General features: G+C 29.4%; 1 protein-coding gene across 1 annotated transcript; it reads right to left on the reverse strand.

Annotated features, from left to right (window-relative positions):
- Positions 1-16,284: 16,284 nt before the first annotated feature.
- On the reverse strand, positions 16,285-17,170 carry LOC129913693 (kelch-like protein 2). Its single transcript, XM_055992494.1, has 3 exons — positions 16,968-17,170; positions 16,360-16,896; positions 16,285-16,294 (listed from the first exon to the last, which is right to left on the reverse strand). Exons 1-3 carry the CDS (start codon positions 17,168-17,170, stop codon positions 16,285-16,287), a joined length of 750 nt encoding a protein of 249 aa, XP_055848469.1.
- Positions 17,171-20,763: the final 3,593 nt, after the last annotated feature.

Consider the following 20,763-nt stretch of genomic DNA (forward strand, 5'->3'; position numbering starts at 1 on the left):
TGCATTTTTAGAAAAAAATTTTCAAAATCGTTAGAGCCGTTTTTTTAAAAACTAATTTTTCTTAAATAATTTTTTGAAAAAAAAGTTTAAAAATAAAATTGGTATGCCATTTTTTAGAAATAACTAATTAACATCTAAAAACAAAATTTCAAAAAAATTCAATGTCCCGTTTTCGAAAATGTGATTTTTCAAAAAAAAAATTTCAAAATTTTTTTAAAAATCCAAAAATTATTTTTTTTCAAAATTTTATGTTTGGCTTATATTTAAATTATATAAATGCTTTTGTATAAAAAATTTTGTTGAAATACAATAAGCAGTTTGGCAGAAAATCATATTTGAAAAAAGCGGTCCTATGGCAGGTACCGTTAATAATGATTTTCCAAAAAAATTTTCTTCATCAAAAGATAGACCTTATTTAAAAACTAACATTTGAATTTTTTTAACAAAATCGTTGGAGCCGTTTTCGAGAAATTAAACTTTTCCCAAATTTTTATATGGCAGGTACCGTTATTTTTGGTCCAAAAAAATTAATTCCAAAAACCCCTCTGGAGAGTCACCAAAAACTGCTACATAGCAAGTTTGAAGGCAATCGGTCCATCCGTTTAGGCTCTAGCTCCTTATACAGACAGACAGACAGACTGACAGACAGACGGACAGACGGACTTCCGGGACCCACTTTTTTGGCATTGTCTATCATCGTAATGTCATGGAAAAATGTTATCTCAACTTTTTTTTTTGTACGAATGCATAACTTGATATATAGTACCTATATCGCAAGTAAAAAATAACAGCCACTCTAAATCAATTCTACAATTGTTGGGTCACTAAGCGAGTGCTTTAACATCAGCTTATCTCACTGTTGGACATAAGTATGATAGACTGAAGCTAAAGCTGAAGTTTGGCAATAAATTTAAAAAAATTGTATTTTTTGTCGGTTTTTAAGATGAAAATGTACATTAGGGTGGGTCAAAAAAATCGAAATGTTTTTATATTTTTTTTTAACTTTGACCTCGAATATCTTTAGAATGGTTAGATAAATGAAAAAAGTTAACAACACCCTTTTTGTGGAGCAATCAATTTCCAACAAGAATATGTCTTGCGCGTTTGATTATTATAATTTTTCAATTTGTTACAAAATTCAGAACGAAAAACGAATTTTTAAAGATTTTCTCGATTTTTGGACCTCAAATATCTATTCAACGGTTAGATAAACGAAAAAAGTGTGTAAGGCCTTTTTTGTAGAGCGTTCATTTTCCTACAAGAATATAAAAAGAAATTTGCTAAAAAGTCAATTAATAAAAAAATTATTTTTTTTTTAGTAGAAGCTTGATGTAAAAATGGAAAATTGCAAAGCGGAGGACCTTCCCATTAATATAAAGAGCTCATATTTGGTGTGTATATTCTAGAGGTGTATAGCAATCGATTTTTCGGAGTACCAAATCAAAAAAAACAATTTCGATTTTTTTGACCCACCCTAATGTACATATATTAAATTTAACAGAATTAAGCGGATTCCCCTTATTTTAAGTGGAAATCGTATTGTTTTAAGAGGGTGGGATTTAAGGTGGATATCATCTTATTTTAAGTTGAACTTTTTTCTTCGTTAATGAAGAGTTAAAAAAAAATCGGAAAATGTAAAAAAGCTACCACGAGATATTATAAACATAATCAAATCACCTATAACTTTTTGTGGGTTTTATTTTGGTTTTTGTTTTTTTTTTGGTTTGGCCCATTAAATACTTATAAAATACAATCTAAATACTGGTAAAACACAATTATTATTATTCTATTTATTGGATTTTCTTTAAAATGAGCAAAAATTCCAAAAAGTTTACTTATCCTTTTTTGCATACATTTCTAGGAACTATGTTTGAAGACAAAGATTTAAAACATGAAATATTACTTAATTATAATGTTTAACAAAACTTGATAATAATTTTTTCTTTGAACCAAAATATACTTTTCCAATATACGAGTAAATTTTTTGATATTTTAAATTCAAATCCGAATTAAATAGCTTCAAATAGCGTGACGTCAAAGCTTTTTGTTAACTCGTCCGGATTCGAAGCTAGAACATTAAAATCTATTAGAAAAGTATGTTTCGATTCAACGAAAAATTATATAAAAAGAATAGTTAATATCTGTAAGTCACATCTTAACAAATAAAATAAAATTAAAATAACTGCTAAAATGTGTTTTAACGATTTTGCACATTTTGTGCCAAATTTTACTCTGTTTTTGTTGATTTTTGTTCATTGTATATGAACAGTTATACTCAAACCAAAAATCAAACACCATTTTTACTTTTCTTACCTAAATCTCTTATAAGAAAGGCAATTCTATTTAATCGCTTAATCAAGCCCCCATTTTGAATCTCATATGGATTTGTTGAGGGTCCAAAAATGCATTCGAATAGAAACACAACTTTACCTCTCAGGTTACAAAAACACTTTAAGAAGTCTAACGAATTAAATTTAAATTACTTTATTTGAGTGTCCTTGTCTTATTCATATTTAAACAACTAATAGCTAACATACATTTTTTTATAAAGAACTTTATATCGCTTGATTGCTTCTTAATATTAAAACTTTCCGCCCGAGTAAGAATTAGAATAAAAAGGGGAATATCAATTTTGTTTTACAATGAATTATTAGGTAATCAATTAAGCTTACAATATAATTAATTTAAATTTTTAAATATTCTTTATCTATAAATAAACCTAATGTTTTTGTTACGAATTCAAGTTAGCAAATATTTATTAAATATACATTTATAATAGAGCAAGATCCCAGGGCCGCCAGACATTACTTATTTTCTCAAGAAAAAAATGTATGGAATTACGTAGTGCTAGGACATACTATTAGTGAATGGATACTGGCTATCTTGTGCCGACGGCCATTTTACCACTAACAGGTGCTAAAGGTACGAAAAATACGTAGTTAGATTTCTTATTTTCTCAAGGCTGATTTTTATATATGATACTCAGGGAACTAATACATTAATTTTTGTAAGCTGCCAGACCCGTCGGATGGGCCTAACACCTTGCCAGACACGCATAATAGGAATCAGGAAAGTTAGATTTTATTATATGGGGGTCTGGGAAAAAATTTATAAAATATTTTGACTTCAGGACTCGAAAGAGTATCAAGACACGCGTCGAAAACCACATTTTGCACAATCGCATCCAGAGTCATTTGGCCGCCATTTTGTTTTTTTAATAAAAAATTGCAATTTTTCACATAACTCACGTATTTTTGAATCTACAGAAAAAAAATGTATTGCAAACTTGAAGATAATTTAATTTACTACAATATATGTTAAATTACTTTTTTCGATTATACCTTCGGTTTAAGAGTTAGGGTGGTTTTTTTTTTAAACCATATTTTCGTCATATCTCATTTATTTGAGCTTTTTTGAAAATTAACTTGAAGTAAAAGTTGTAGATCTTTTTATTACCTTCAATTATTACATTAACGGTTTTTCGATTTGACAGTCCGTTTTTGATCTGCAGGAAAAAAACTTCAAAAAGGTTCCAATTTTTTAATATAGGAAAAATGTTCTAGTACAGGGTAATTTGCATTAGATATAACAACAACCTAGGCGTGTAGGTTGCACTCAGACAAGAAAAAATCGTATAACTAACACTGCCAGACCCATTCCGACAGCCATTTTTTTTGCCAGACACCTTAAAGCTTTAAAAAAAAAAATTTTTACTTTACTTATTTTCTCAAGCTTCATTTTTATACATGAGGTGTCTGGCAAAAAAAATGGCTGTCGGAATGGGTCTGGCAGTGTTAGTTATACGATTTTTTCTTGTCTGAGTGCAACCTACACGCCTAGGTTGTTGTTATATCTAATGCAAATTACCCTGTACTAGAACATTTTTCCTATATTAAAAAATTGGAACCTTTTTGAAGTTTTTTTCCTGCAGATCAAAAACGGACTGTCAAATCGAAAAACCGTTAATGTAATAATTGAAGGTAATAAAAAGATCTACAACTTTTACTTCAAGTTAATTTTCAAAAAAGCTCAAATAAATGAGATATGACGAAAATATGGTTTAAAAAAAAAACCACCCTAACTCTTAAACCGAAGGTATAATCGAAAAAAGTAATTTAACATATATTGTAGTAAATTAAATTATCTTCAAATTTGCAATACATTTTTTTTCTGTAGTTTCAAAAATACGTGAGTTATGTGAAAAATTGCAATTTTTATTAAAAAAACAAAATGGCGGCCAAATGACTCTGGATGCGATTGTGCAAAATGTGGTTTTCGACGCGTGTCTTGATACTCTTTCGAGTCCTGAAGTCAAAATATTTTATAAATTTTTTCCCAGACCCCCATATAATAAAATCTAACTTTCCTGATTCCTATTATGCGTGTCTGGCAAGGTGTTAGGCCCATCCGACGGGTCTGGCAGCTTACAAAAATTAATGTATTAGTTCCCTGAGTATCATATATAAAAATCAGCCTTGAGAAAATAAGAAATCTAACTACGTATTTTTCGTACCTTTAGCACCTGTTAGTGGTAAAATGGCCGTCGGCACAAGATAGCCAGTATCCATTCACTAATAGTATGTCCTAGCACTACGTAATTCCATACATTTTTTTCTTGAGAAAATAAGTAATGTCTGGCGGCCCTGGGATCTTGGACTATAATGAGATTATAAACTTTCTAATGTTTTTTCTACAAAAAAAAGTTAAAAAAATAAAAATGTCAATGAACCCATAACTTTCGGTCTTACCTATTTCTTATTTTACATTCTGTTCAAATGACTAATTCACTTCTTCAGAAAATTTAATGGGGCAAAGATTTATTCAAAACATTTCAAACAAGTGGTATTATGAAGGTATCAATGACCTTTTTGCATATGAAAAGTGAGAGTTGTGCACGAGTCAAAAACAAAATACATTTTTTTTACAGACAAAAATGAAAAAAAAAACAATAAAATTGTGTGATCAACGAATCTTATTATAATATCTCAATTTCCATTTTTTTTTTCATGCGATGCATAGCGAAATAATTGATAAAAGAAAAGTAAAATTCAAAGAGCTTCTTCAAATCTATTTTTTTGAGCGAGCCTCTGGCTACAATTGTCAGACAATGGGGGAATATAAAACGAAAGCTGCCATTTCTCCACGGGTGATTAGATTCTTGAAATGCTTCATCATCATCATCGCCATAGTTCGATCATGCGGTACATAAGAGACGTCAAATAGTGCTTCCTATTATTATTGATTTTTTTTTCCAATTCGGGTTTTTCATTTTTTTTCAATGCAACTTTTGCAGACTTCCACTAATTCAACAAGTCGTTTTAAAAAAAAATCTTATGTTGTAAAAATTTCAGTCTTATGAAGCGTTAGTTTACAATGATGTTGCGTTTAACTTGCATGTTTTGTTTGGTGGGCGACCTCGACTTGGTCTTCAGAGTGTTAGCTGATTGCGCCTGCATACAATAAGCACTTTTAACCACCTTGTGGCTTATTGTTTTTGTTTTTTTTTTTTTCATTTCTTTCAAAGAAACCATAAACTAACGTAGCTTTAATTTTCCGTTCTTTGAACCGCATCATCTGTCTTCCTCATAACTTATGTGGTTGTTGATTGTATAAATGTCTGACTTGAGTCTTACCAGAGGCTTATATACGTACTTTTAATTCAATTTTGGTGAAAGTAATAGTTGAATGGTCGCTTGAGTATTTTTTTTTATTTCGGAGGGTTATGATATGATGAACAAATTCTTTTGCCTTAAAGCCATATTTTTTTCGTAAAAAAAGCCAGTTAGGTTAGTAAATTTGGCCAGATATTTTTTTTTTGCTAGAAACCTCACAGCTGTATCTCATCCTCTCATGTCTGAAGTATAATTGTCCTAATGGCTATCAGGAGCGTATATTATGTGGAACTAAGGGAGTTTTTGGTTTTGGTTTTTGAAGGTCTTGCAGAAGCCAGACTTTTCGTGGGCCGTTTTTATTCCAGACATTTCAAAACTTCTGAGCACTTTACTAAAGTTTGTTAGGAAGCGTTTAATGTGTTATGTGTCTTAAAAAAACGAAATGTACCAACTATACGAGCCTAGGATATATATGACGGTCTTAGGAAGCAAAAATTAAATAAAGAACTTCGGATGTGCACGTGAAATGCAACACCTAAGCCCACATACACTGCTTGAACTAAACCATACTTTTCTAAAGGATTCCGAAGTCAAAATTTCACTGGCACGTCAAGTTTTCGAAATATTTGAATATAAACAGGTCAAAAACGCGTTTTTTGGTACTTTTGGCGACTTTTTTTGTTTTTTTGCCGACCAGTGAAATTAGATAAAGGAATACAAAAAATTCGTGGTTTTTTTTTTTGCTGATTTTCGATAGGCTGTATCTCAGTATTGTATCATGACAAAACAAAAAGCATTTGAAAGCTACATTCTTAAAGTTTTAGAACTTCAGGACGAACTATTTTATTTCGAAAGGTAAAATAACTAAATCATTGGAAATGTTCAGAAACCAAAATTTTTTATTTTTGTTTTGTTTTATTTTTCTCTTAAAAAAGTTGGGAGGATTTTTTTTTGATAAAATGATTATTATGTTTAGAAAGGCTATTTATTTAGCTTCAAGATTATTTTTGTTTCAAAATTCTAAGATTTTGTTTGGCTCCAATATCAGCCATCAAACCAAAATCCATACACTTTACAGAAAATTCAAGGATGCACTTAAGAAATACAAAAAAATTAAGAAATTTTTTTTTTTGGTTAAAAAATGTTTTCTTATTTTTTAGATCAATTTAGAAAAGCTATCAAAATAGGCATTATTACGTTTTTTTTAAGAAAATGTACCGTTATTTTATAACTATTGGTGATAAGATCAAACTACTACTATTTTATTAATAAATACCGTTTTAATTTTAGACAAACCAAAGAATAATCAAAATTTTCAAAATAAGGAAAAGTATCTAAAAATGTTATGAAATTTTTTGTCATAATTTAACCTTTTTTGAAAACCTTATTTTGAACAATGCTAAATTTTAAAGTGTGAACGGGCTCTCTTATCTAATTTCTATCGTTATATTTACCCTTACCAAATCAAAGGATTAAAAAAACTTAATGTTCAAAAAAAATAGTAAAAAAAAAATATTTTTAGTAAAAGAAAACCACAAAACGTAGCTTAATTTTAGCTAACATACAAAATTATATCCAAAATCTTAGATCAAATGTATTTTTGAGAGGATTTTGTATCGGAGCTTAAAGCTCACTACTGTGCATACTTGGCTGCATACATATTTTGTAGCCAAATTGATTTATTTTAGTAAGACGTTTTTAGAAAAGACACTTTTAAAGAAATTTAGGACTCACGATTCAAAATATAGTTGGTATTCCAATTTGTAGTACCTACTTGTTTATTTACTACACTAAAAACCAAGAATGTACCGTTTCCTGAAAATCGATTTAAAAAAAAAATATTTCTTTTAATCCAAAAAATTAAATTTTAAATTTTTAATTTTGAAAAAATTCAGAAAATAAGTACCATTCTAAACTGAGTAACACTAGTTCAAAAAAAAAAAGGAAGCCACTTTGATTTAACAGTTTTTCTATAAAATCATGCAAGTTTTTTTTCCAATATTAACTGCGTTAATTTTTCTTTTTTCTTCTCCTAAGTACTTAAAGCTGCTTTGAACTTTTTGACTAAGGAAAAAGTAGTTGAAAGCAGCTTTAAGTCTAAACAGTAAATAAATTTTTCCAAGGGAACGCAGCTAATATCAACGAATCAACGATGGTCATACTACATTTTACATTACGTTTTGCAGTTGCATATTTTAATCAAAATCGCAGTTTGGTTCAGTTAGAATAAGCATTTTTTTTTTATTAAATTAAGCTTATTAAAAAGTATGAAAAACAAAATAAAACCTAAAAAAGCATGGTTTATACCTTTTTGAAAAGGGTGCATTTAACGAAGGCATGAATCTCATCAATTTTTCTCTTTAAATCTATATTATAGGTACCCACTTCAAATGAGAAAAAAATTTTACCCTCGTAGGGTGCCATCTAGCGTCAAAATAATATGTATCTGCAAAAATTAGGGATATTTTGTATTAATATGTATTTGAAAATTGTTTTCCCAATTAGGAACTTGATTCTTATCGGTTATTACAAGATCAGTTTATTTTAAGCTCTTCATTATATCGTCGCCCTAGTATTGGAGTGCCGTATACGCCAAATTGCATTTTTTGAGCTAAGTATGCTTTCGAAGTTGCTCTTTTCAAATCTGCTATCCGTTTTTTTCTATCTTTTTTCGTTGCCGAGATATTCACTATTGTTTGGACAAAAACAAGAAATTTTGGCATTTACGTCAAATTTTTCATGCAATGCAAGAAAATTTTGAGAATTGTTTTGACGTACGTTATGTTTTTTTTTGACGTACGTGTATATGAATAAAAGAAACTTCTGATTTTCATGGCGTATATGGCAAACTCATTTTGGACAAAAATTTAAATATTTTAAAAACTAAACGAATTGCAGATGTCAAATAACATGTATATAAAAGACACATTTTAATTATATATCATACTAAAATATCAAAAAATACCAGCGGTTAGTTCTTTCGCAATTATCTTCCGAACATTTAAATGCGATTTCCCAAAAATGTAAAAATGGCGTATACGGCACTTCAATACTAGGGCGACGATATGAACCTATATAAACTAATTATTTTTTAAATTATCCTTTGTTGCAATGAAAATAAATAAATTCTGTAAAATAATTACCTTTTCTTTAGTCAAAAACTAAATCACAAAAAAAAGAATCAATTAAAACACACTGTCAATGAATAATTCAGTAATAATTTTTTTTTTTGTTTGTTTTTAACACAATACAATAATATATGAATAAATTATATTCATAATTATAATTAATCAATCCAAACTGAACGAACCCACGTTCCAAAAAAAAACTCAATTGCATTCAAATGCAAGTCGCGTTTTTTTTTATAAACTTCTCCACTATTTATAGTGTGCGTTATCTTAAAAAGGGATGATCAATAGCGAAACAACAACGAAAAAATATCACAAAACACTACTAACTACAAATTTAAAAATTATTCTCTACAAGGCAACCAAAGTTTATGTTAAATTTTATTCACTTTTTTAACATTTTCAACAACTTTGTTATTTTTGTTTCTTTTTTATTATTTTTTTTTTGTTTGTTTAGTTTAATTTTCGTTTTAGAAATTTTATATCCGCGTTTGGTTCTTGGATCGCCGTGAACATAACTGAATGGATTTTCACATTTGAATCTTCATTAGAAGTGATCTTCCTCTCAAGACCGATGATGCCGGCCGCACCGCGTAAGCCTGTTCTTTCACTCATCCATCGTCTTTGTGGTCTTTTTTTTTTTTCGTGTGATTAATTTTTATATATATATATTTTTTTTATGTTTTTTTTATTTTACCAATCTAATTTGTTTCGTATGAGATGGCATGGATTTGCCATGGCGAGGTTTGAGAAGACCTCATTTAACATTGAGGTATGGCTCTCTACCTACATCCACGCATTCGATGTTATGGTGAAAAAAAAACGAAAAAATGAAAACCAGAAGTGACGACCATCCTATAGATCCAAGATTACAGTTAAAGCATTTTTGTATCTGTATCTATAGATTGAAAGATACCTATACAAAATGCGACCAGACGACCGACATACAAAGAGATTTAAATTCTTATACGCAAACTAACAAGAACGTTATAAAAACTGTGAGTTCTTTTTCTGAATTACAATTACAACAACAACTTCATTGGTGACTGACATTAGGGTAACCAACCAACTACATTTTACGAACGAGTACAGAGTGTTCATATGAAGCTCCTTATTCATTATTATGAACATTTATCATGGTCACGGATATTTCAATTGATCAATCAAGCTGCGATCGCGCATATTCATTAGAAGCAATTCAGTTCGTGTCCGATATGACAGCAACCGGACAGACCGCACTCTGGAAAGGAGAAATCACATCATATGTATACGGAATATGTTTAGTTTATCTTCTTTGGATCTGAAGGCGGAAACCTGACCACCAACCACTTTACTCACATCATAGGTATACCTATGCCATTAACCGGTGTGTATGGTGGAATGTCCCACCCGATCCAACTTAGAATGGAATTTCTGACGCCATCGGCATAGCTATAGCCACTTGTAGAACAGTGTACCAGTGCACATCTGAAGATCAAGTGTGCGGTTTGAGAAAAAGTCCAAACAGAATGCTCTAAATTTTTAGATACAGAATGTTGTATAGGTACTGGCAGATAGTGAATTATATGTAGATTCAATCTACTCTACAGAGATGACAAGTTGGTTATTTCGAATGAAATAGATTTACTTTACATATTCTTACTTGTGATGTGGGTAATTATATCATGAGAATAAGTTTGAGTACATAAAATATTTTGCATTTGAAAAAAAAAACAGATTTAAACTCCAAGTTTTAATAAAAACGTAGTTTGGGCGAGGAAAAACACGAAAAAGATAGTTTCTAATACTTTTTACTGTTAGGTTTTATGTGAGTATCAATCCATCACTGATCAAAAAGTAACTATGTATTTGCATTCTTTGCAGTTATTTTGTTTTTTTTTTTTTTTTGTAATATTTTAAAAATAAGTACAATTTACGAAACTGACGAAATGTTTCTAAATTTTTCATTATTTAAAAGGATCTTGTTTTTTGGTTTATTTAATAAAACTGACGACAAAACGATGAACATTTCAATTTTATTGTGTAAAAGTGTTTTATTAAATTTCGATTAGAGTCACAACCTTATACCAAGTTAGTAATTCTCATTATTTGTACATTATCCACTCCGTACACTGTGGCGTATACGTATTTTTTTTTTTGGCTTTTTTAATCCGCGTATGCAAGAGTAGGGGAGAAAAAGATGATTAATCAAGTTAGAAAATTTAGTTTCATGCAATTTGGCCATGATAATACGGACGTATTGACAAATATGTTAACGTTGCTATCAGCAGAAGAGCCGATACACTTAGACCATGATTGATTTGTTGTCATTGTAGTAAATGAATCTTTTTGACTTTCTTCCTAGTCGTTGAATCATTTGAAGCTCCTTATGAAGCGAGAGAGATTGCACATCTCTATATCTGCCAGATCACTAGACATATTGTAGTAGAATTCTCAAAAATGGAGTCCACCTCCTATACATCCATGCAGCCTCTGCGAACATCGTAAGAACATTCCAAGGCATGTTACGTGCTTGCTTATTAGACAGTGTTCTGTTAAAACACCTATTACGGAGTAGATCTGTGATCTGAAGATATTAAACATGGCTGGATATTATTCCACCTAAGGTTTGTTTAATGTTTGTAGAATCTTTTTTGAGCAAACGTTTACACGTAGCTATGGAGATAACTATTTTGACTTTGGTAATAAAAATTTCAATGTTCCACGTTTTGTCAATATTTTTCCAATTTGAAATTAATTCTTTGATATCGTTTCAAGAAACAAAAAACTACTTTGCATTTTGCATTCTAAATCCGGCAAAGTTTTTCAATAATATGATAACAAAAAATATAATTTTCGGTTGTCTATTTTTCGATTTATTTAACATTAAATAATAAATTTAAATGAATTGTTTTACACGACTTTTTGAAGTAAAAGGTAAGAAAAAGAGGTGTTCAATTAAGAAAATAAAAGAGAATACCCAAAAATAAATATATGAAGAAATAACTCATTGAAATTAGACATACGACTTGAAAATGCATCAATTGTAGATATCAAATATTTATAAAATTTTTTTCTCAAAATACCAACCCCTGAACACTGAAAATAAAGGGTTTTCCATTAAGGGCGGGTCGATTTTAAAATTGAATAAAACAAATTGTATATGAGATATCAATTAGGTTTTGTCTTTATTTGAAAGCCCTATAAATGACATTATGTGTGAAATATAAAATCGTTTAAATGGTCGCGCATTCGAAAGGTCCAATTTCCGACGACTTTGGCGCATAAATCAGGCTTAACTTGACCGATGGCATCGATTATGCTATCTTTTAGGGCCGCAGTGGTTTGCTGCTTATTCGTATAGACGTGTGACTTTAGAAAGCCCCACAAAAAAAAAACTAAAGGGGTCAAATAACCCGATCTTGGTGATACCTCGGCACGAGCTAATCCAGCCATGAAACCTATCGTGCAGAAAATCGATTGTGTTTTGAGCTGTGTGGCACATAGCGCCATCCTGGTGAAACCACATGTCTTCCGCGCATATATCATCCAATTTAGGTCACAAGAAGTTTGTGATCATCGACCCATAGTGATCGCCAATGACGGTGACCGTTTTCGAAGAAGTACGGACCGATATGACGCCTTCAGCCCGAAATCCACACCAAACAGTGACTTAATTTGAATGCATTCGCTGCTCGTGAGTCTCGCTCGCATTGTTTTCGTCGCAAATCCATCAATTTTCCTTATTCACCCACCCTTTGGTCCAAAAACGGGTCCCACAGCTAAATATGATTTTTCGACAAAAATTGGGATCAACTTCCAAGTGCTCCAAAATCATTTGAACGTGTTACTGTACGCAATAACTTGCCATGATGATTTGTCTTCAGTGATTGATTGAAAATCGATTTTTTGACAGAAGATAAAAGAAACAATACGGCCGCCACAAGCTGTCAAAATCAACCCGTCCCTATTGGAAAACCCTTTACAATGAAAATTCTTAATTTTACTCTTTTTTTTAATTAAAAAAAAAATATTTTTAGAGAAGTCAGATTGAGTCAAATTGTCTAAATAGCCTAAGATCATAATTATGCTTTAAGCTTTTTGCTTGTTTTTTTTTTTGCAAAATGCAAATGAAAGACTAATAAAATATTTATATTTTAAATTACAAAAAAAAAAAAAAAAACCATAAAAATTAAATATTTGGAAAACGCTACGATAAAAACCGCTTAAAATTGTTAAAAATGAATTACATCCCTGATGTGAATTCTCAAGCTCAAAACTTATTCAGCCAGTATTTAGACATACAACAAAAAAATATATATCATTCATTCTATATGATGCTTTTCTCACACACAATACATTATAATTTTTTAATTAATTTGACCCTATTAGATTATAAGGTTGGAAAACAAAAATCATGATTCTGGGAGATTGGGAGTTAGGAAGATCAGATAGGAAAAGAGAAGAGAACACAAGTAAAAGCGAAATGAGTATAACTTATAGTAGGCGATAGAATATACAGACAGATACGTATAAGTAAAAGACTAGGTCACTGTTACGCTTTGAGTAAATGAGAGTTTTATTGTTGTTTTTTTGTTTTGTTTTTGTATATCTATTTTTTGAACTTTCATTCATCTTATCTGTGATTTAGCTAACACAATAATGAAAACGAAAGAAAAGTGAAAGAATTTTATATTAGTGAGTAAGATTTTGTCTGGGAGAGGCTTCACTTTGAATCATCTTCAAAAAAAAAAAAAAAAGGAAAATAATAATAAAAAAAAAAAAAAAAAATATTTCGAGCTGTAGAATTTTTAAACAATGTTTGGGATTTATTGCCGTAGGTTGATGAAGATAAGTTTAAGCATTAGTTGGTGGGTACCTACATAAATTCTAGTTAAACTACTTGAAAACTTTCTCAAGTACTTTTTTTTTTTGTTCTTCAAGATTGCAATCTTTAACTGAATAAGTTTTCTTATTTTATAAAACACACAAAATTTAGATATGAATCATATTATTTATGGGTTTAGAAATTTTTAAAATTCTGTTTTTTTTTTTACTTTTTGATGCCAACAGCAATAATGGCACCACTGTGGGGAATCTTTTATTGGAGAGTAGAAAAAACTCCGTAAAATATAAACTACAGGACCGATTTTGATGAAATTTTCAGTAATAATATGCAATAGGAAGATAAATCAATACCAGTAATTTCCACCAACTAACCCGGCCACCAAAGTGAAAATGTTTTTTTAGTTGGAAAATAACCTGATATAAGCTATCTGTCTCTCTGTGTGTCTGTCTGTCTTGGTAATTGAATTTTTTTTAAGGGCCATAACGGTAATTGAACAAAAAACAAAAAGGATATTTTTTCTCAAAAACGGCTGTAACGAGTTTGATTAAAAAATTACCTATATGTAATTTGTCAAATAAAGTCGTACATTTTTAAATAAAAAAGAATTTTGTTGGTCCGTTATTAATGGTACCGTTTTCTTGAGTTCTGATCTCGCGAACAACATATCCAATTTTAAAGAAATTTTTTGTAATTTTTAAAATAAAAATCATTTTTTTTTTTTGAAAACGGACCGATGAAATTTTGAACCTTTGGTTTGTATGTTTGTCAATTACCTAATATTTTCATTTTAATTGCAAACCAAATTTTTTTTTCAAATTGTTTGAAATTTTTTATGAAAAAAAACATTTTGTTAATAAACGACGACCTATAACGATTTAAAAATTAAATGCTTATTTTATTGGAGGTCAAAACTATTTAAAGGGATGTTTTTGTAACTAAAAACCAAATTTTATATTGATTTTCAAGTTTAATTTTTTAATTTCTTGAAAAAATTCTTTTATAAATTTTTAAAAAGCCTAATATTCGAAGCAACTTTTTAACATAAGAGTAAGTACGTGCGACTCTGTCGTGCATTTTATTTTTTTTTTCACAGTGAATGTTTCTAGATTATAAGTCTGTAAAAGATAAAATAAATTATGACAATGAAAGAAAAAATAATTGAAGTTGAAACGCCTTTGTTTCAAAGATGAACTACTTTTATGGATGAGATTTGCAGGGAATTCTTGCTTAAAGGCAACACTATCAATAATGGCAAATGTCGGTAGTGCCTAAAACCTTAGGTATATGACTAAAAATAATAGCAAAATTTGAGTGTTTCTTGTTTTAAAACATATCGTACCTCATTTTTTTTGCTCAAATAATGTATCAATATGATTTATGAATATATTTTCATCTATTTATTAGAAGAATCAGTTGAAAACGTTTACTCATACAGTAGCGAGCAAAAAAATGCAAACAATAAAAACATTTGCGTTTTTTTTTAGGTAGATTTTTGACCAAATAATGGTCCACAAATGGACTCTGTTTAATGAAAATAAAACAGTTTTAATGTTCCAAATTTGGTTACTTAGTTCTTGTTCAAAACTCTTTAAACTTCGTTCATTTTCATTTTTTTTTGCTCGCTACTGTATTTTTGATTTCTTAGCATTTCATTATTATAGTACATTTCCTACGTTCTGACCTCTTTTGAACTAAAACAATCAATTTGGTAGGTACAACATATTTTTAATATCTTCATTAAAAGTATAAATTATATTATCTCTTTGTGGAATACATATTAAATTACATATAAGAAATATCTGTTATTATTAAAACGTAGTAGAAATAAATGCGTTCCATTGTTGATTTTAATAAAAAAAAAAACGATTCAACACACATATTCTCATTTTCTTATCAGAACAACTCTTCCATGATTGTTACTCAAGTCTGGTAATGTAAACCACTGATCGATAAAAGGATAATATATTTGAAACTTTGTATCTCCAAAAATAACAACATAATCATCAAACATTTTACAATTCTTAAAGTCTTCTCCAATTTTATTTGTGAAAATTTGATTTTTAGCACCACTTTTTAAATCATATTTGAAAATTGAATTTTTTGAAACTTCAATTTAAAATTCTTTTTCTCTTGAACGTACTATACCGATTCCTAAAACACGTGCACCATTTATTTCGAAGAAATTTTTATAATTTACTGGATCAGAAATATCATGTATAAAGTATTGATGTTTATCAACTTCTTCCATTTGAATTATATTGTTTTGGCTTATAGTCAAATGATTTCTATTTAAACAAGAACTTGATCGTATTGGTGATTTTTTATAATGGGCTAAGATTTCCCAAGCTGATTTTGTGTCCCTTTTTTCCGTACCACAATCAACATACACCAATTCGGTTGCATTAAATCCAGAGTTTGTTTTTTTAAGTTATTACAAATCATTTTATTTGAAGGAATGAATTTGTTATAACAAAAGGGATTAATAGCTACTGGTGGTGATGTTTTGTACTGACTTGTTATTTTCAAAGCTGAAGATTTGGCCATTTTTTCCATAGAATCACTACCACCCATTTCTCTACCACCATAAGCATACAAGAAATCTGCTGTTGCAGCAAACCCAAAGTTTGTCCTCATTTTATTCATTCTATGTGTTTGTTTCCATGTTTTTGTTGTTAAATCACAAAAAATAACATTATTTTTGGGTTTTTTATTAATATCATATCCTCCTGCGAGGAATAAACAATTGTTAAATAAAGCATATTCAAAATTTGCAGAAAAATGACGTAGTTGCTTTGGAGGAGCTGGCCATGTTGTATAGCTCCATCTATTTAATTTAAAACTAAATTCTCCAACTTGAAGAACATCTAGATTGTCTTCAGAGGCCCATCCACTTATGGCCAAAAGAGTGTGTTTTGGATATCTTGGTTGAATGAGTTTTTCAGAAAACAAAACCGGACGTAATTGTGGCAATAAATGCCATTGCAACGTTTTATTGATAAGCATTTTGCATTCCGTAGACTCGCAAACCTTTTGTATGACATTGGTTATGAAAACAGGATTTATCAGTGGAAGACGAACATTCTGAAGGAGTGTATCGTAGCATATTGTTCGATTATCTCGGTCATGATCCACCCAAGATTTAATGCAGTTAAAGACTTGCTCCTCGGATTCTACCTGCAACTTATTACTCGAAATAAGTTTATTTAAAATATCACAATCCAGGTTTAAAAATTCTTCGTTTTCTTCTTTGTAAATTACTTCGAAATTATCACAAATGTAGTTCTCTGATTTTTCATACAAATTAATTAGATTATATTTATCAGCAATACTATTGCAATTGCCAAACAGTTAGATAGACTCAAATGTTTTTCCATAAAATCACAACACTCATTTGTCAACGTTTGCAATTCGAAGAGATGTGCATTTTCTAGAATTTCAACTACTGAATCAGTTGAAAGCTCAATCGAAGCTGTGTAAATATACTTGATGATCATATTCAATGACTCACTATCAATTTGGATTCTAACTTCCCTATCGGTTGATTCTCGAAATGATCCATTAAACATTGTTTGAAAATATTTACTTGCAGCAGCAAGGATCATTTTATGTGCATTAATTTTGCATTCCCCATCTGAGGATATTAAAGTCACATCACAAAATAAATTATCCTTAGAGAAATTGTGAATTTGTTCACGAAATAAACTTGACATTATGAATAGATGAGTTTTAAATATTTTAAGTACAAAGCTTTTGGTGGTTAAGTGGACACTGAAACTGCAACTGAGCCAATGCATTACAATTTGAATGAATAGCTCAATAATGTCATACATGTAAGCATCGTGCTCTCTGCGGCTATACTTATTTGAGCTTTTCTGATTTAATCTTGAGTTAGAATTTTTATTTAAATTAATTATATGTAATATGTAATATTTAATTTTATATTAATATTTAAAAATATATTTAAATATCAAATTTAAAGATAAATTTGTTAATAAAATTATAAACAAAAACTATTCTTTATTTGTAATCAAATAATATTTAACGTTTGTGCATATAAATTAAAAAACTATATTCTCTGAGAAACCGTAACATAGAAAACTTTTATCAAGTATTTGTGAGGGAATTCGTTAACTTCTATAAAACAAAATTAAACGTTACCTATGAATTTCCACTCTTCTTAATTTAAGAGAACAACTTTTTTAGAAAATAATTTTCAACTTAAAAAAATTTTTTTTTTTTCAAAAATCTTATCAAAATTAATTTTTGATCGCAGATACCGTTAATTTTGGTCTTAGATAAATTTTAATTTCCCCTCAACGGAATCACCAAAAACTCTTTATTTAGTAATTAGAAGTAATTGCTTCTGTTGTTTAAGCTTCAGATTGAGATAGAGATGAATAGACAGACGGACAGAGATCACTTGTGTATCGGTGCTGGTTTTTTTTTGTATGCCGGTGTTATTTCAATATCGTAAAATAATTTGATTTGATTTTGTTTATTCAAAAATTTACCTATAATCCAGTCAAATAAGGGTTTAACCTCGGAATGAATGTTAGTAGAAATTTTTTTTGCTCAATATCTTCCTTTTGCCATTCTATAACATATCTCAAAAATCTAGAAAAATCTCATGTCCGCTTGTCGCGATTTCAAGGTCAAATCGCGAAATGGAGATTTTCAAAATTAGCAAAAATAGGCTATGGTATTATATACACATATGATACATGATTTCAAGGTATTTTTTAATGCTGATTCAAAAAAATCTAAAATTAAGACAATCTGACGTCTCTGGAAAAAGTTATACCTCTTTTTCATCTGTCAACTCATATTATTATAACAGTTGCAAACTTACTGCCGAAAAACCCTTGAAAGTTATGGTAGAGGAACCAAATTTTGCATGAAGATTTAAAAATTCATCATTATTAAAAATCAAAACAATCCATTACAAAAAATTTATATATATACGAAATAATGGTATTTTTTGATGGAGGGGCAAATTTTAGGATATGCACTAAAGAAGATTCTTGTTCATCTTAGGAATAAGTGCTAATAGGCTAATTTTTTCATTTTAATCTTTGTTTGGCGACATGATTTAAAGGTATTTTTTAACACTTATTCCAAAAAAACTCACAATAAGTCAACTTGACCATCCCTGAAAAGTAATGCACCTTATTCATGTTGATCTGACACAAATATCTAAGTGTTGTTTTTCAATTTTTTAAAATCTGCACCTTATCTTCAAACCAGGAAAATTAGGACTTGCGGACATGAGATTTTTTTAGATTTTTGACATAAGATATAGAATATCCAAACAAAGATAGAAACAAAAAAATTAGCCTATTAGCACTAATTCCAAGATTGTACCAGGATGTTTTTTAGTGCATATCCCAAACTTTCCCCTTTTTTCAAAAAATACTAATTTTTCATAGATATGAATGGTTTTTTCATTGCATTTTTTTGATTCCTAATAATAATGGATATGAAAACCTTCATGCAAAATTTGGTTCCTCTACCATAACTTTCAAGGGTTTTTCGGCAGTAAGTTTGCAACTGTTATAATAATATGAGTTGACAGATGAAAAACAGGTATAACTTTTTCCAGAGACGTCAGATTGTCTTGATTTTAGATTTTTTGGAATCAACATTAAAAAATACCTTGAAATCATGTATCATATGTGTATATAATACCATAGCCTATTTTTGATAATTTTGAAAATCTCCATTTCGCGATTTGACCTTGAAATCGCGACAAGCAGACATGAGATTTTTCTAGACTTTTGAGATATGTTATAGAATGGCAAAAGGAAGATATTGAGCAAAAAAAATTTCTACTAACATTCATTCCGAGATTTACCCCTTTTTTCTCCTTATTTGACTGTATTACTATAAAAAACTATTTTTACTTGCTCAATAGGGCAAGTATTGGTTTCGTGTCAAAAAAAATTTCGAGGTTTTAATCAAAACTAACATTACGATGATAGAGACGTCCGTCGGTCTGTGCGTCTGTGCGTCCATCTGTACAAGTAGCTACAGCCTAAACGGGTGAACGGATTTTCTTGAAATTTGGTAGGTATAGATGTTTTTTTCGTAATTTCCAAGGTTGTTTTTTTTTTGTTTTTTAATATCTCGCTTAGAACGTATAGCTCCCATACAAAATTTTCAAGTTATTGCAATTTTCTCGAAAACGGCTGTAACGATTTTGATTAAATTTAACACACATAATGCTGTACAAAGTTCCAACAAAACTGCGTTTTTAGTTTTTCTCTAAAAATAAGGATAATGAAAATATGGTATTTCCTTTCTTTTTTTTTAAATCACTAATGTCGGCTCTTCCCTTAAATCTTTAATTAGTTATTGCAATTTTCTCGAAAACGGCTCTAATGGTTTTAATTAATTTTTGCATACGTAATATTCAAAGCAATTGCAATAAAACTGCAGTTTTTCTCAAAAAAGTCAAATAACAAAAGAAATTTATATTTAACAAAAATTTAGTTTCCCATGTCGGCTCTTCCTTTACTTAAACCAGATTTCTTAAAAATTTATATAGAGGCAGCTCTTATAATCTACAAGTAGACTAACATAAAAGTGCTTTGAACTGCAAGAGCAAGTATGTACGTGGGACCCCAGTCGTGCATTTTATTTTTTAACGACTCTTACAGGACTGTTGATTTTTGAAAACTGTAGGAACCTAGTTTTTATTTTAATTACAAAAAAAAAAAAAAAAAATGGTATGCAATTCTCAAGAAATTATTAAACGACATTAAAAAATTTTTTTTTTAAATTATCAACCCATTTTCAAAAAAAAAAACTTAAGAAACCGGTCTTACGACAGGTGCCATTAATAACAGTCCGTCTTAAATTAAGTAAACAAATCTTCTTAATTTCTTGAATCAAAAGAATCGATTTAAATTAATGAGAAAATCTTTTTATTCTTTTCTGAAGACATTTTAACTAATAGCTGTCTAACTTTTGAAAATTAGTATGATAAACTGCAAACGCATTATTGACCACCACTCCCTGTTGCACTCAAAAACGATTCATCTGACAAAAAAAAAAAAATTAACGAACAAACATTTTGAAGATTTCCACATTATAATTTTAAGTGATTTATCTTTTTATATTAATGAGTATGCACAGAATAAATAAGAATTCTTTTAATTTTTAGTTGTTTTTTTTTTTAAGAAAAAAAATTCTTATT

This window comes from Episyrphus balteatus, chromosome 3 (assembly GCF_945859705.1).
Source record: "Episyrphus balteatus chromosome 3, idEpiBalt1.1, whole genome shotgun sequence".
NCBI classification, from domain to species: Eukaryota; Metazoa; Arthropoda; class Insecta; order Diptera; family Syrphidae; genus Episyrphus; species Episyrphus balteatus.

What these genes read in the sequence shown, in the direction of transcription:
- LOC129913693 (XM_055992494.1), bottom strand. Translation starts at nt 17,170, where the DNA reads ATGATCCTTGCTGCTGCAAGTAAATATTTTCAAACAATGTTTAATGGA. An exon ending in CATCTCTTCGAATTGCAAAC is followed by an intron (nt 16,897 to 16,967) that starts GTTGACAAATGA and finishes CAATTGCAATAG; the next exon opens with TATTGCTGATAAATATAATC.